This window comes from Dysidea avara, chromosome 4 (genome assembly GCF_963678975.1).
Source record: "Dysidea avara chromosome 4, odDysAvar1.4, whole genome shotgun sequence".
Classification (NCBI taxonomy): Eukaryota; Metazoa; Porifera; class Demospongiae; order Dictyoceratida; family Dysideidae; genus Dysidea; species Dysidea avara.
This window is the reverse complement of record NC_089275.1, coordinates 21,069,201-21,087,245: the sequence shown is the minus strand read 5'-3', so window position 1 is coordinate 21,087,245 and position 18,045 is coordinate 21,069,201. Positions and strand designations below refer to the sequence as shown.

The 18,045-nt window shown below is 39.2% G+C and overlaps 1 protein-coding gene and 1 long non-coding RNA gene across 5 annotated transcripts in view; one reads left to right on the top strand and one right to left on the bottom strand.

Annotated features, from left to right (window-relative positions):
* Positions 1–18,045, top strand: part of LOC136254236 (uncharacterized) — a 49,266-nt gene that overhangs the window by 6,116 nt on the left and 25,105 nt on the right. The window contains exons 5-7 of one of the 2 annotated variants that reach the window (XM_066046901.1): positions 1,557–1,609; positions 9,434–9,558; positions 14,257–15,849. In XM_066046901.1, coding sequence (XP_065902973.1) covers positions 1,557–1,609; positions 9,434–9,558; positions 14,257–15,710 — 1,632 coding nt within the window. In that variant the 3' untranslated portion in view covers positions 15,711–15,849. Of the gene's footprint in view, positions 1–1,556; positions 1,610–9,433; positions 9,559–14,256; positions 15,850–18,045 lie in introns of those variants that run through there. The other variant, XM_066046900.1, reaches the window with a different exon arrangement.
* Positions 3,263–17,367, bottom strand: LOC136254240 (uncharacterized). Of its 3 annotated transcripts, none has more exons than XR_010700385.1 (7): positions 17,123–17,367; positions 15,919–15,971; positions 7,629–7,693; positions 7,389–7,579; positions 7,217–7,320; positions 6,671–7,161; positions 3,263–5,954 (listed from the first exon to the last, which is right to left on the bottom strand). It is a non-coding gene; the product is annotated as an uncharacterized lncRNA (long non-coding RNA). The 3 variants fall into 3 exon arrangements; XR_010700384.1 differs by having other exon boundaries at positions 7,217–7,323; positions 17,123–17,366; XR_010700383.1 differs by having other exon boundaries at positions 7,217–7,579; positions 17,123–17,365.

Below are 18,045 nucleotides of genomic sequence, written 5' to 3'. Positions count from 1 at the left end.
GTGTGGTCACTGAAATACAGCTAGTGCAAAAGGGGTGTGTCATCGTGATTTTAATCGATAGATCGATAATGCGTAGAATGAAGAATGGGTGTGATCTTGTGACCTGTCGTGAAGCTATCTAGTACCAGTACCTCCGTACAGTACCCTCCGTCATAGATTATATCAGTAAGGAATATAATCTATTCCTCTGTACAGTAGCTTAGTCTAAGTGTCTTAAATAATTTTGTGGCGTCTATTATGCTGTTTAAAGGAAGTGTTGATACGGAAAATTAGCACCTTGATATGGTTTCGTTGGATGAAGAAGAAGACAAGCAGCCTGATTGAAGATAAAAGAAAAGACAAGGTGCAGAGGAACCGGAACCCCAAAAAGGCACATCCCACTAGTGAGTTTGTTATTGTGGCGTAAAATGGTGGCCGTGTGCTGCTTCGTTTGGGCTCTAGGCTTGCGACTGTGGTCAGTGAGTGAGGTAGTGAGGCAGTGAGGAGAAAATGCAAGTTTTGGCGATTATTTTAAAAATTAATATCTGGCCACCTGTAAGCGTTTTGTTGTATTTAATGCTGTTTTATGTACTATATGGACTAGTACTATTCCGTAAAGGTGATTTTCGTCTCATAAGGTATCTCTGGGATGATTTTTAAAGGCGGAATTTTTGGCGGCGTGTGAAAATTTCACCTGGATTCCTACTTAAATGGTACGACCGTACCGTTTGATACATAACATATGTACCTGCCTACTCTGGCGAATCCGGAGGACTCTATAGAACCCCCTTTTGGAAATAGTAATAGAGCAATCATAGAGTACTCTATGTAATGATAGAGTATTTCTTGGAAGAACTTTTGACTGATTTTGACTGCAACCTTTAGTGTTCAAACCATTTAAGTTACTTGCCTGCATTTTTTTTTTTTTGTGGATTGTTTCTCCAGTGCACCTTCAAGAGTGTTGGTGCTTTTATAAAATTGTCGATCTATTGGTTTTCAGCTCTTCTAACTGCCATATTGCCTCGAATTATGGCTGGTCTTTTACAAATGCCTGGTTCTGTTTAGTCACCAGGGTATATAGCATCATGACAAAAATAAATCCCGGATTTTGAATAAACATCTAATGCAGTCATTATTTGTAACAATTCCAGGTGGTGTTATAAATGATGAAGTGAAGAACATTTTATAGAGTTTGAATCTGTGAAATATGCTGAGGGAAACATCCAGGAGAGTACAACACCAAGGTATGAAGTTGACTCATGAATGCTGATCAGGTATATAAACGCCAATCTCGTATAGTCACTGGTCTCGTTTAGTAGCCAGGTAAAAAGTTGCTTGAAAGAAGTAAATGCCCGGGCCGTAATTCGAAACAATACGGTATATATCCTTCACATCTTTCTGCAAATGGTAGATCAAATTTTGAGTCAATGTTGATGAGTAATGCTAGACTATAGGCAGGCCTCAGAGTGGAGGCCCCTTTTCAAGTTTCTGAATCCGCTCTTAAATTTCTTAAAGTACATACATTTCCTAAGTTGTTTTGTTTACAATTGGATGTACATGTACTGTATTCCATGTAGGATTGTGGACATGCTTACTTTACTAAACAACACTTGTCAAGACATCTAGAAAGGCAAGTAATAAGTATGAAGGGGGTACGTATGTACATTAAGCTTTCCATTTTCCTTGTTCTTATTTATCACATACAGTGTACATGGGTCACAGTAAATATACCTGTGTACACATATAGACTTGTATATGCATACTGTATGTACTGTAACACTACACACGCACATGCACTTCTGCTTGTCTGGAGACCATCATCGCTCATAGGTAAGTAGAACTTGAGGAAAACAGGGTCAAGACGGGAACGACCCACAGAACATGCCTGATAAAGGTCATCATGCAATATACAGGTTAAGCAGGTTGGATTTTACAGCATAATGTTTCTTTGCAGCACTGTTTGGATATTTTTGCTATAACAATCAAAATACTCTAATAGAGCAGTCAAGAATGTTGTGTTAACTATCCCACCAGGGACCCACATTGATGGCCTGTGAATTAATGGGCTATAGCTGTCATAGATTAGGTGTATAACCTAGCTAAGTCATCAACATTGAAAGTTAGCTACTCCTTTGAATTCGTAAACATTTGAAATTTTCAACTATTAACCATTATCTATAAGCAGTAGGTACAATTTTTGAAGCCTATAATATGCACTGTCAGTTAACTAGAGTACTTTGTGAATTCAGTTTTCATCATTATAGTAAGAGAAGTCATACGATGGGAGTATGTATGCAGCACTGGGTATGTTTGTCAAGCTGAAGTGGCTCCAAGTGGAGTCCATATGACTGCTTACGTATATTGTCCTCGTTGGAGCCATGTACCTACACATACTGCAGCTATAATCTGTTCACATTCACTTGAGCTCTCGTTTCTTGTTAATAATTCTTGGTACAAAGGCCAGCTGCTCAAACATTTAGTAGCACTGTGAAGCCCTTCAAACGCTTGAACTGTTTATCAAAAAAGCGCTTTGATACGGGCAAGAACAAGGGAATTATGAGGCTTTTAAAATATCCCATACATTTAGTATGGACGATTCAGGCACTCAAACATGTTTACAGCATGAAAATGTGCTTGTCCCAGTACAAAACCATTGGGAGTGAACACGTCACCTTTTTGATATTACTATATTTGGTGGGGGCTCAGGTGAAAGCGTACTGACTATACCACATACCAATCAACAAAACATTCTTGACTGCTCTATTAGAGTGTTTTATTCTAGGTGACTGCACTATTAGAGAGTTTCAATCATTTTAACGAAACTATCCTAACAATACTGCAATGAAACATTGTGCTGTAAAATCCAACCCGTATATTAGATGATTACCTTTATCAGGCATTTTCCGTGGGTTTTTTTCCAATTTCTGCTTTCCATTCCTGTTTTCCTCGAATTCTACATACCCATCTTTTGTGATTATCATCTCTGCCCCAACCTCCATTGAAAGGGGGATGGTTAAAACCCAGACCGGACTGGACCGGACCAAAGGTCAATTCTCCAGGAATACAAGATTATCCATTTTCTAGCTATTTTTATCCTCTATAGCACTAGTACTTATACACTACTCACCTTGCAGCAACTCTGCCAGAACGCAATCGCGATGGTTGAGCAACACAAAGTATCTACTAGCATGAAAATGGCAACTCGCGAAATTTTTTATTTCTACACTGCTCAACCTCGAAAATATTACCCCTCTAAATATTTAGGCTATATGATAGGTAAAGCTTAAAATTAATACACTCTTTTGTGGTCAGATACAATGGCAAATCAACAATATGCACAATACAACAGTTGAAACCATAGCTGCAGCTATCTAATTTTACACTGATAATACTAAGACTACCATGATCACTATACTGTTCAAGAGAAAAGTCTCACTCATTGAAAGTTATCCCAAACTCTGTGCTGATCAATTCCATGTGGACAGGAAGGAGATCAAGGTCTGTGGATACATGTTATGTGCTGGGAACAAACAGAGGGTCGGCTTTTACTACACAAGATAACTTCAGATGGTAGTGACTGTTTCCTTTTGGGGTTGGCACCATGTACCACTGCTTTTATCAAAATATGGCCTTCTTTCTAAGCGGACTACCGCAATATCATTAGGAGGAGAGGGAACTGATCCATCAGGTAATCTCAAGCTACCACGGCACCCTTGGCAAACACGGATATTGCCAATGAGAAAGCGAACAAAGAAGGGATGTAAGTTTTTCTCATGTGTAAATCTTTGTTGCTGCACATCACCTGGTGGTTGAGGCATACCAAATGATGGATTCCACACTTGACTCGAGTAGGGTACAGCCGAATTGAATGAAAAATTGTTAGCCATTTGGGGAGAAGCAAAGTATGAGTAACCACACTGTTCCTGGTGAATAAACATGTGAACCCATGGGTTTGGTGGGAAAGGTGACCAGGGTGAGGTAGTGTCACAAGATGGAGTAGTACCCCACTGGTTACTTACACTGTTACTAGCTGAGTGGACGGTAGTCACTGATGAATGGACAGAAGGTGTAGGCATGCTTTCCTGCTCAGCAACAGAATCCGTGCCTTGATGTGATACAGTATAATATGCGGTACTACCTCGTTTCTTCTTTCTTGGAGGTTTTTCTCCTTTTCGTCCAGTTCCTTTAGGCATATCTATTTTAGAAAGTTTGTGAAGGTTTGGTATTGATTTAGATTTGTTGTACCACAGAATGAACTCTTCTAAACAATGCAAACTCAGCAGTAGCAACACAGTGTGCACAAATTTTTGATGATTGCCACATTGGACAAGAGGAATCACAAGTAAACTTCCCAGATTTATTGTGTTGTACTATGTGAGGGGGCGGTCTGATGATTTACTGGCCACTACATAACACTTGGTGTTAGATGAACTTGAGCAAGGGCCTTCCACAACTTGGCCAGGTATGCTAATTAACTGCTTAGCTTTGCACCATATTCTATGAAGGACTTCCTTGAGTATTATTTGAACTTTTGCATCATCCACAAACATTGATAGTGAAACATTGTTAGGCAAATCAGTCACAGGAACATCACTATTGCCAAAACTGCTACCAAATTCCTTGACCGCAGTTGAAGAAACTTTTGAAAGGTGGTGTTGTTGCTGTTTAAGAGTAATTTTAAACCTCTGTGACTGGGGTACAACTACTGTAGGTCTTGATATTGAGACTTAAAAGTCCCCAGAGTCAATTACAGCCAACTCTACTAAGTCATAACTCTCCTTAATCAATTCCTTCATGGAATCATTAAACTCATGCCATTGAGACTTCTTGAATTGTACCTTTGCATAAAGCATGTTGTTCAGGCTTTCACTTGTATTGGTATAAAAGGAGGATGAGGGACTACCTAACCTGCAGCCTCTCTCAATGGAAGCAGCATGCTGCCTTTAACATCACTAGACTTTTCCTTTACAAACCAATCAAAGAAAACTGGAGAACGATGTGAAGCCACCAACCTCTCTTGCTGATCCCAGGTCTCTTGAAGAGATTTGAGCCTCTGTTCAAATTCTTCATCAGTAGTCATGTCAACCAATCCAACTTCATGAACCCCCGCTGTTGTTTTACCAAATATATCTTTTATGTATTGATTAATGACTTCAGAATGTAAACCAAGACCACTCAATTTAGAAACAAGGTTGGCCTGAAAATGACGAAAGCAGTGAAGGTGGGTTGCCTCTGGTCATCTGGAAAGCTTGATAAAGTGCAGTTTCACCATCTGAGCCAAAAGCCTTTATGTTTCTGAGAGAAGGGCAGAGGCTTACCAATGTAGAGGCAAAGAAGTGGTAGTAATTAACTAGAAAACTTCTTTTGCTAGTGTACAAGAACTGGCTCTAAGATAATTGGCGAATGTCCTTCTTGTCTATGCTCAAGTGGTAAATAACGGAAAGCAATTGGAGTTACATTAAAGTCCCCAAAGTTGAATGTGGGATCTATTCCCATGACAGTGTGTTGCTGGGAATCAGTCAAGAAACGTGCCATATCATGTAACTGCCGATTAGTAGCAAGCACTGCCATAGGTTCCGGTGCAGCAACAACGCTTCTCACAAATGCATCATCAGAGTTAGGATCAGTCGATTTGCACTGAAGCATGACAGTAAACAATGAGTCACTTTCGCTTTCTGAATTCTTTTCTTTACTTTTTCCCTGGTGGTACTGTATTTGACTACGGCTTTTGGGAATACTGCCAAGACTACGAGCTTCACGAACACCACCACAATCTTTCAAACAGTTAGACAGTGCCTGTTTGGGAGTTGCCTTTCCAGCGGAATCTCTCAATTTGTTGTGTAAACTTTTCATACAGTGGGCATATCGCTTGTCCGATTTACTATTGCCATGTGATCTCAGGTGTATCTTGTGTTGATTCTTTTTATCAAAAACATATTGGACAAGACACAATTGGTGTCTGACTTTCTCTGCATCTGGAAAAAATATGGTGAACAACCCATAAACATAACCATTAATAAATATTCCTATGGGCATTATGCCCTTTCAAAGTAGAAGTAGAGAGTTTATGATCTATCTACGTATACAACAGATTATATCCCAGTGTGTAGGACAGTCAAAGTGCTGCCTTTTTAGCTAACTTATCACAAAATCAGCAATGTTCATAGCGGCCAAATTGGTAGATACAATGCCATAACTTTGGGTATATTCGTGCCACTAAACTTGCTTTGTGGTGAATGAATTAATTAGAGTAATCGCTAAAACCAGCTTAATGATTGATGACTTATTGGGCTTTGATTCACACTGGGATATAAAACAGCTAATTCCATGTACTCTCAGGCAATATGTGAGATATCACTCTCGCACTGGGATTTATTTAACTTCCAGTTAGTGGCTGGGAAATGCTAAACACTTGTTACCCAAGAGATCACAACAGGTACCATACTGCATTGAATAAAAATACTACATTTTCTTGGTTAAACACCGCGGCTACTATTATCTTAGCTGTCAAAATCAATGCGGTGACTATTCAAAATTGACCATCACTCGATGCTCAAAAAGTATGTTCAAGTGCGGACACTATTTAAGTTGCAACATCTAACCAAGTAAATATGGTATATACTGTATTTATCCATATAGGGCCATTTGGATATTATATTTCTCTTATTTTGTGTGATAAGAGTTATCTTACCAAAAATGTGATAGAATATTCTTTTGAAATAATGATAGGGATCATAAACATAGTACGTTCAGATGGAAGTGTAGACTTTACTGTTTTCGTCAGGTGGTATAGGTTGTTCTATTTTTTTTCACATCAGTAACTTTTCCACTTTGAGATTGTACTGCTACAATGATTGATTTTCAACCTATGTGAACCCTATTTCTGCAATCATCACTTTTAATGTCGTCTGTATCATCCAATGAAGGTAAGTTCACTAAAAACATGTAGTTATTCTCCACAAGAATTGGTTGCTGATGGCATACTAGACTCTTGTCTCCATTTAACAAAATCTTCACAGCTTCACTATAAGTGCAGCCATTCTTGCAAATGTCATATATAGGGAGATTAGGATCATTGTGCAAATACTTCCTCTCATCTTTGTTCTTACAGAAATAATATACACGAAGTGTTCAGCAAACCTAGGTTGTAGAATCATCACTCTCAACACCGCAGGACTCATGCTGTAAGATATATCTAAAAGTAAACCTACAGGTGTATTCAATACAATCTTGATACCTTTTTAATCGGATTACAAACCACAGGGTCTTCATTATCTTTATACAATACTTTATCATTGGGATGACTAACTACATCCTCATCAGAGTAATCAGCTAAAACCACTGCTATGAGTTATTTACATGTCTTGTAATGGTTTTGCAGTACCCACTGCAATTCATGTTTTCTTTACCATTTTAAACTCCTTATGCACCTCATGGACATGTAGTAACCTGTTATTACAAACATGCAATTTTCCTATCTTAAAATAGATAACTCATCTAATGATGTGATATGAGCCAGTGCTGATTCTGTCACACACGCCCAGTGGCTTCTTCATCCCTGAATTTAGATTAAAGGCCAGACCAATTATGTCCTCTTCATCTATGTGGGATATATATGTATACTTGTAATGGAAAAATCAACTACTTACAGTATTAAAGTGCAAGAACCTTCCTGATTCTGTTCTATCTTAATAAACCCTGTCACATCCTGTCCCTGCAATATAAAAAAGAGGACAGATTGAATGGTAATTCTAATAAATGCACGCATGGAAGCTACATTCATAATAGTCGAGTGGATAGGCGAAACATTCGAAATAAAGATACCCTTTCTGCATTGCCTTTGATATTGTTATCCATCATCGATCTTCTCTTAATTTCTACCAAGTCTCTCTCAAAGTCTGAGTCGCTTTCTGAATCTGAGCTTATAACGATTGACATTTTGTTGACTCCTACTCAGTGCCCTCTAGCTATAACACTTGTGCAGGTTAACATAAGCACAAAACACTTCCAGCGTGTCCAGTACACGTGGCACCAAGCAAGCTAGCTCAGCACATTTGACACATGGTTAGCCTCAAGCGTGTGTAGAAGCACAAGGTGCTTATAATTACCCTGCAATTTGTGTACTAAAATATAAGAGTGGTGTGCCAGTTGTTCTATGCAACTACAGCAGGAAGAACACATAGCTTTGTAGCGATTGTGTAGTAAAACACATTAGAAGTGTTTTAACTTTGTTACATTGTTCTACAATGGATACTTCGTATTGCTTAACCATCGCGATTGCGTTCTGGCAGAGTTGCTGCAAGTTGAGTAGTGTATGAGTACTAGTGCTATAGAGGATATTAAAAGCTAGAAAATGGCTAATCTTGTATTCCTGGAGAATTGACCTTTGGTCCGGGTTTTAACCATCCCACATTGAAAGTACATATTTAAAAGCTCTACTGAAATTTAGGCCAGGTGAGAGGACCTCCAGGAGGGTGGATAGGTCACAGACAACTGATTGTGGTGACCTGAGTCAGAGACTTGATCCATCTAATGCAAAGCATGGTGCACACTGTATATGTAATGTAAAGCCATGCAAGGGAGTTCCCTGACCCTGCTGGTCTCCACTGCATGACAGAGGTAGGGGTACTGCCATTAGCCACATCACTTGCACATACAAGTGATGCGTTACTGTTTCAGCCATGAGGAGGCTGGCAGCTTGGATACACGCTAATATGTACACATACGCATGCCAAACATGTACACCCACAACAAATGCAGTTATTTATTGTGCAGTACTGAGCTTGTCTGCTGCTACTAAAGGCAGTTCCTTACTTGATATTTTTGTACATTCTTTTACAGTGCTCTTACCTCAAAACTGTGTTTGATTAATAAATTGTTTGTGTTTTTAATTGCTTCAGTAAATAGTTATGGCAATAGTACAGTCAGAAGAGCAAAGAAATCAATTATACTGTGAATAGTTACTATACTAAAAATGCACGCTACTCCACATGCTTATTCACAGCCATAACTTCCCCTTTGCATTGAGTTGGGATTTTGCTCAAACTGTTCACCATGAATTGGTAATTCCACCAAGGTATGGTTTTAGGCAGTCACGCTCGTAGAAGTATGTAGGAGAAAGGCTTGTTTACATCTACCACATTATACAAATGCGTTTGACATGCATACCTTTGGGGCTACAGAAACAAAACTAAGAAACTGATGAATGATGATGTATAGGTTTAACTGTTTTCAGACTTGGAGTAATGGCTCGATTAAAACATGTATATTTTTCTTTGTAATTTATTTTGTTTCTCTTAAAAATATGCTTTTTGTGAATAAGGTGGGTTTTATGCTGCTGTCACAGTCACGTTTATTGAGACCTATGCATGAATTCATAAAGTGTATTAAATCAGCCGACCCCACTGCTGTACTCTTAATTACTGTTAATGTGATAATGTCAATGTTGTTTTAGGGGAGATCATCTGAATGGTGGTATCCTCCAGTGTCCTGGTTGTTCAAGAGTGTTCCTGCAGCCATCACTGCTTCACTGTCATTCTGTTGTTCATTGCCCTACAAGCTTTACGTGTCCCTTTAAAAGTAAGTGTAAGGAACGTATTGAATTTGTACACAAATTATTTGTGTATAAGCAATATTATGTTGTTAGTAAAATTTGCTTTGTACATTCTCATTCTACGTACCGTATTGCCTTGCTAGTCCCGTATAAATGCCTGGCCTGGTCCTGTTTAGTTGCTGGGGGTATAGATCATCATACCATGATGCCAGCAATAAGCGCCAGGTTTTGGATAAATGTGGGTCTCAAATAAACACCTAGTGCAATTGTAATTTTTGATAATTCCATGTAGTGTTGTTATAAACAATGAAGCAAATGTTTTTAGAGTTCTTGTGAGCCTGAATAAAACACCTATCTCGTATAGTTGCCAGCTTTGTTTAGTAGCCAGGGTAAAAATTTGCTTGAAAGAAATAACATACCAGGGCCGTAGTTCAAGACAATACAATATGTATCCACGATTGTGCATATGCTACCATATATTATCTGAAATTATTGAATGATCTCATATAAATGCCTGGTTCAGTTGTCAGGAATAACCTGGTAAATTTGTGTAGTGCCAATAGTAGTAAACCTGCTAGATTTCCAGATATTGGCATTCATTGTGTGATAATTATGTATTTACCAAAACCTTTAAGTTCTCAGCCCTACTGCTTTGTCCACTTGTGATGCTTTAGGTTTATGTTCAATGAGCTCATACGAACATGTTAACCCAGGCTGTTCAAAGTGACCATTATGTAAAAGTGATACATATGTACAGTACATACACACACAGGTATGTACCTAATGTATCACATGTGTACACATTCATGCTTGTGTATGTCCATGTGAAAATCACCCACCCAACATCAAATACAGCGTAAAAGCAAGAAATCATTTACAGGCAGCCAGAGATGATTTTTTTTAATCGCCTAAACTCAAATTTTCAACTGCTAGCCTGCCTTGCCTGACTGCCTCACGGAGCATAGTCGCAAGGCTGGGGGCCAAACGAAGCAGCACATTGCCACCATTTTATACCACAACAATAATCTCACTGGTGGGATTTTATGCCTTTGTCATTCTGGCAAATATCTACCTTCTGCACTTTTGCTATTCCTTTTATCTTTAATTAAGTGGTTGTTGCCTTGGAAACCATACCAAGATGTTATTTTTCTGTATTGACATTTTCCATTAAGGAGTGTGTTTAGATGCCACAAAACTATTTGAGGTGCTTAACAGACTGTAGTACTCCTGGTAGTATTTAAGCTGGGCTTATAAAAACTATGTCAATTGGTCCACACACCCTTAAACGATGAGAACACCTCTAATAACCAGTGCTGAGGCCAGGTCCCTCAACAATCTAGTTTCATAGAAAATACCATGCCCCCCCAGCTTAATCTACTGCCTAGCAAAATTGAGATACTCTAATGCAACAGTCAAAGCAACACATGTATTTTATAGTTACCAAACAAATTGTTAGGGTTCCAGTGATAAAAGGTAGTGAAACAAGTTAGCTATGAGAAAAAATTCCTACTTGGCATTGTAGCAATGTACTTTGTCATTGAAAAGATGGTGAAAACATGGGATTTTCCCACATTGCTGTAATGCCCAGTAGAGATTTTCCCTCATAGGTACCAGCATTTCTTGTTTCACTACTTTTAATCGCTGGAACCCTACACTGTACTTCATCAAGTAACAATTTTATTGCACCAGTGTATGTATGTACGTATATATGTGTGTGTGTATGTATGTATGTATGTGTGTATGTATGTATGTGTGTGTGTATGTATGCATGTATGTATGTATGTTTGTGTGTATGTATGTATGTATGTGAAATAACCAGATTGGTTTATTGATGCTACCGATATACTTACACCTTTGCTGGATGACAAGGCCAAAGCTCGCCAGAAGTATTTACAGGTACAGAGTTCTTCTGCTAAATGTGAATTTCGATTATGTCAGAGGTTAGTGAAGAGGGCTGTAGATGAGGCTAAGGAGGCATGGATTAGTAAGGTAATAGGTGATGCTGAGCATAATCGGGATGGTAAACTGCGGTGGGATTGCATTAAGAAATTACAGACAGCTTTTCATGGGAGACGACCTGCTCGCTCTGTTAGACTTCAGAAGCAAGATGGTAATTTAACTACAGGGCCTGAGGAGTTGAAGCATTTATGGCATAAACATCTTAGTAAGGTATTGAATGTAACCAGCCAATGTAATCAACAATTGATCGATGAAATGCCCTCCTGGGAAACTATACAGGGTCTTGATGACCCCCCTACTTCTGATGAGCTGGTGGCTGCTATGGAGAAAATGAAAAGGGGGAAGGCAGGAGGGAGAACTGGGATTTTGCCAGAATTGATACTTTGTGGAGGCCCAGAGCTGCAGCACAGATTGTTGAAGTTAATGAAGGAGGTGTGGAAGGTAGGATATGTGGTTCAGGACTGGAAGGATGCTGAAATTGTTCCCATACCTAAGAAAGGGGATCTTAGGAATTGTGACAACTGGAGGGGTATCAGCTTATTGGATGTGGTGGGGAAGTTGTTTGGATGCATTTTGCAGGATAGACTCCAGTTGATTGCTGAGAAGGTCCTCCCGGAGTCTCAGTGTGGCTTCCGTAAGGGAAGGGATTGTGTTGACATGATTTTACAGCTAGGCAGTTATTTGAGAAGAGCAGAGAACACGATGACTCTCTATTTGCATTATTTGTTGACCTTTGGAAGGCATATGACTCGGTATGCAGAGAGGCATTGTGGCAGGTGTTACGGAAGTACGGTGTTCCTCCAGTGATGTTATCACTGATCAGATCATGTCATGATGGTATGACAGCTGTGGTGAGGGTTAGTGGTGGCACTACTGACTGTATTAACATTAGAAATGGGCTAAGACAAGGATGTACCATGGCACCAGTTTTGTTTAATCTGTACTTCGCAGCGATGGTTGCTTGTTGGAGGGGTTGCTGTCCTGAAGCTGGGATTATTGTGAAGTATACGATGGGAAGGAAGTTGGTGGGAGACAGAACTGCTAAGGCAAGGCTTGAGGAAACTAAAGTAACGAAATCAAAGTTTGCTGATGATGCAGCATTGTATGCAGTCACTAGAGAGGTAGTGGAGAGAGTAGCTATGACTTTTGTAACAACAGCAACAGGATGGGGACTTACTGTTAGTCTAGAGAAGACCAAGATGATGTCAATGGGCTGTACTGAGGCTAGGTCTATACAGTTGGAAGATGAGGTAATAGCTGCTGTGGACAATTTCACGTATCTAGGTAGTAACATCAGCAATGATGGTGAAATTGTCACTGAGGTGGGTCCAAGGCTGGGAAAGGCTGCAAGAGCATTTGGTTGTTTGCGTTCTTCCATCTTTGATAACAAGGGACTTGGTGTGCAGATTAAGAGGGGTGTATACCATGCTGTGGTGTTGTCTACATTGTTGTATGGATCTGAGACATGGGTGGTGAAAGGTCCTAGCATGAGACATTTGGAGGGCTTTCATAATCGGTGTATTCGGATAAGTTTGGGTGTGTCTAGGACTAGGCAATGGAAGGAGCGGATAACATCTAGGGAATTGGCTAATATGTTTGGAATGAATGAAAAGATGGCTGAGATTATTGGTAAATATCGATGTCGATGGCTGGGGCATTTGGCACGAATGGGAAATGATAGAATACCTAAGCAATTACTTTTTAGTGAACTGACTAAGATCCGTCCAAGGCATGGCCCTAAAAGACGGTGGAGAGATCTAGCAGTGATGGATGTAACGATGCTTGGGATTAAGGGAGATTGGTATACTGTTGCACAGGATAGACAGCGATGGTCAACAATTTGTGAACAGATTCATTTACCTGATGATGTTGTGGAGGTTGCTGCCAACAGATTCTCTCAGTCTCAGACCTTTTCTTGTACATGTGGTCGTATTTTCAAATGTTCAGGAGACCTCTTAAGACATAAAAAGTTTTGTGGCATTCAACATCTAGACCATGGAAGCCTGGGAGCCCCTATGTTTCACTGTTCCTGTGGAAGAACTTTTCGTAGGAAAAGGGATCTTTCCAGGCACTCACATTTTTGCAAGGCCACGTAACCCTGATCATTAATCCACTAGTCATCCTATCCAGGGGGGTTTACCCACTGTGATCATCTTCGGATGGGCAGCTACAGGCATGTATGTATGTATGTAATGTATGTATGTATGTATGTATGTATGTATGTATGTATGTATGTATGTATGTATGTATGTATGTATGTATGTATGTATGTATGTATGTATGTATGTAATTGAAATCAGTTGTAATGAGCTGTGGCCAGCAGATTATTAGTCTATTCAGCTTCAGCAGCTGCAGTACCACTGGAGGGCTGGTGTCAAAGGCTCTGGTATGTACTTGGGTAATTTGTTTATGTTTTGTGGTAACCACAAAGATAAACAGTGATGGTTCACGCCCTAGCCCACTTGTCTGACTAGCAACTTTGATTGAGATAAGTGTACAAGTAGCACAGAATTGGCTTTACTAGCTCTACTTTTAATGGAGTGTGCACAAGTATAATTGTAGAGACCTACAGTCGGGTATTGGTTAACTATCGGTAAAACAGGGTAAAAATATATCGGATATTGGTTTTCCCTAAAAAGTGGGAATCGGTACAACTCGAGCATGTATGTATGTATGTATGTATGTATGTATGTATGTATGTATGTATGTATGTATGTATGTATGTATGTATTCCAGTATACAACTACGTATATGTATTTCGTTAGGCTGTGCTGGGACGCAATTGGGTAGCGAAGATGACTATCGCTCTCATCTCATCTCCATCCACAAGGATAGTCAGTGGCACTCTTGTGGCATCACTAACTGTTACATTTCCTATCCTACCAAGGAACTACAAAGCCTTCATCATCTTCTTGGGCACAAGTACTCTTCAACCACTCTTAAAGACCTTAGCCTCATAATGTATTCTAAGAATGACAAGAGGCATTACAAGAGCTTCAATGGAAGTAAGGATGATTATGCAATTATACGTCTGATAGTTCGGCTGTATCCTATTCTGAGAAGTTTCAGTATATCAAACTTTGATCCTTATTTGGCAAGTATAACACTGTTTAACAATACTAGTGTAACATGTGAACAACTGGACAGAATGATTCATAGTTTATCACTAAGTGAAATTGAATCTGAAGCAGCTACAAAATCAGATGTTAGAGGAGCAAGTAAAAGCAATCAAAACATCAGTACCACGTCCTTCCAATATTCAGCTTTTCCTAACAGTCTGACACAACAAGTCTCAGAACAGTATAATCAACCATGTAGTGTGGATGCTGGTAATTTAGGAAATGCGACAATTGCTGGACAACAAGCAGAAACAGATGACATAGCCCATCACAGGCCAGCATTACTGTCTATGCCACTACTCACTGACCTTCAACCAACTGGTAATACAGACCATATTACTTCTTCAGATAACTCTCAGAGTAGTAATGAACTGGAAGGAGTAGTCAATAACAATGAAGTATCTACCTTACCATCAGATGAAACAGTGACCACAGATCACACTACGTCAGCTGGTGCAGCCAGTGGTGGACAAGAACCTTATAATATGCCACTGTTGGATGATGATAACATCATCAGGTCTCCTTGTGGTGATGCCATCGATGAAGTTTTCAACATGGCAGGATTATCATCTGATGGAAATCCATCGTTCAATGGGATATTTGACCCAAGTAGTGTTACAATACTGCCCAACGATATACTAGACATGAGTGGCGAGTCTGACTGTGTTAGGGACCTAATGGAGAGCATTGACCTCAGTTTTCTACTTCCTTCAGACTTGCTAGAGTCTCCTTTGTCCATGCTTGATGATAATGACCCCATCTACTCTTCATCTGATCCTCAAGAGATGCCAAATTTCGCACATCTTGTGAACCCACTGGCTGATCTAACATTTGAGTCTCTTACTACCATCCCTGACTCAATCCTGGAGAGTACACTGCAAGTTATGGTGGATAAATCCCACAGTGATCTGGCTACACCATCCCCTTCAGGTACTAATACAACCAGCAGATTTTCAGACTCACCTGTTAAGAACACAACAAATAATTTAAGTGGTAAGAGAGGTAACAGTAGCGGTGGTGTTGGTAGCCATGAGAAGCGAAGAAAAGCTGTACAATTAGCTAAAGTAAAACTAATAACTCCAAATCATGCTACAAGATAGCAAACAGTTTAATGGGTTTATACAGTATTGTACCATGAAACTGATTCAATTTTACTACATTATATAAGTACAGAACTACATCAAATTTTCAAAATCAACCGTGCTAAAATTTTTACAATGTTATAGAATATAAACAATTTAAGTGCAGTCTGAATAAAATTACAGTATGCAGTAGTGACTATATATATAGCTTGTACATCATATATACCTGTAGTGCAAATTTGGAGACCAACACGTTTTGATTCCTTGTTTTCCCATCACCTTAAAAGAACATGTAATCAGCTGGGTTATTACATTATTATTATTCTAGGCCCGGGGCAAATACAACCAAGTACATACACCAACATGACGCTATTAGGTGGTGAAGGCACGATCCCCAAATCATCTGAATATGTCACAGTAGTGACAGATATAACACAATAGTGGCATCGTAACTAAAGGCCACCGTAGCTAAGTGCCAGTACATCATTGGTGTGGTAATGGCACAGTGATGTGTACAAAGTATATGTATACAAAACATACAGGAGAGAACTATGCATTATTGCAGTATTGTATGCAGCAATATATTATAGGCAACATCACCAGATAAAAATCATTAGCCAATATACAGCACAGTATATCAACTAGAGCTCGGCGGTATTGAAATTTGAATACACGGTATTAGTAACAGGAAAATATTGCGGTATATCGGTATATGGTTAGCTTGTTATTGTAACTTGCATCATTTCTTGGGCCTAGTATGAAGTGGTATCATCCCAAAAACCAAAAACTATATAGTTCAGTACAAGTAAGCATGTGTTGTAATGTGACAACCTCAAGTTTTGTTTAGGGCGTGTCTACTAAACCATCAACAAATTGGATAATTAAACACCAAAGGCTGGGTTAAAAGCAATCCTATACCGGTATTCGATTTATCAGTTATTAAACACTCACGGTATGATAATCGGTTACAATAATTTATCACGATAAACGGTATTACCGATATATTGCAGAGCACTAATATCAACTAGAGTTACATAGGGTTCATCAGTAGTGTAGCAATGGCACAGTGATGGGTGACACACTATAATTATGCATACACAACTTGCAGGAGATAGCTACACAATACTGTAGGAGTATGCAAGCCACATAAACCAGATAAAGGAAGACAGCCAAGCCAGCCAGAGCCTAGTAGCTAAGCCAGGTGAAGGCAAAAAAGATTAAGAATGTATTGAATTGCCTGACACCAACACAAAGGAAGTTCACCATGCCAGCTGCACAAGACAAAATTGTTTACTTGTAGTTTATATGTAACTATTGTAAAGAGCATGGCATATGTTCAGTTTAATGTTTTCTTGTAATGTTTATTTATGTGAATGAATCCACTGGCAGCTGGCATGGAGACTTGAGATGTTACAAACATAAAAGCTTACTTGTAATCTTCTTTACACGTAAAGTGGCGTCTGATTCTCCTGCACGGACATCGCTAATCTCCTTGGCGCAATCTGTAAATAATTAAGCAAGGATGTGGTACTGGGCGTTATATAGAATTACACGTATGGTCAAGTCATCAGCACGAACAGGAGCGATGATTATACGTTTGTGCCTTCATTCACAGGCGAATCTATCCCCGGTTAGTTCATGTCTCTAGACCTCGTAGTTTTCGAGAACATTATTTATTAATTATTATTTATTTATTTATGACGTAATTTTAACCGCGTTTCGTATTATCTTTATTACTTGGTTGTATAATTAGTAAGCCTTCATAATTATAATGCAATGTACCACTTTCTCACCTCAGATCAAAAAAAAAAGCCAGTGCATATGTAATAGTTATACCATGGGTACGAGTGCTTTGCCTGATATATACACACTCGCAACAGGTCTGAGTGTGAGTGTGTATATATCAGGCAAAGGGAACTCTGCCCATGGTATAACTAATGGGTTAATCACCTACACAAGTTGGAAACTGCTGGCATGTTTCACAAGTGCATGTATTTATATTGGGATGTGAATTTTAATAGTGGGCACTGGAAATAACGTACATATGAGTAAAAAGGCATTGCCCTGTGCTAAGAGTTCAAATTCAAGCATACGCACAATGACACAAGCATACGAAAAGTTCAATTGTGGGTTTATACAGTGAGCAAGGAGACGCAAGCGGTTTTGCTCATGGCTTTAATGCCCAACCAATTCAAAGATACGAAATGCATTGACTCGTTTTATTGAGCGACACTGATAATTTTATTGTGGGTTTTAGTTTACACAATAGGCAAGGCTCAGTGTATTTGCTAACTTTAGATGATTTGACAGTAATTAAACTACATTCTAAAATGAATAGTCTGAAAAATGATCA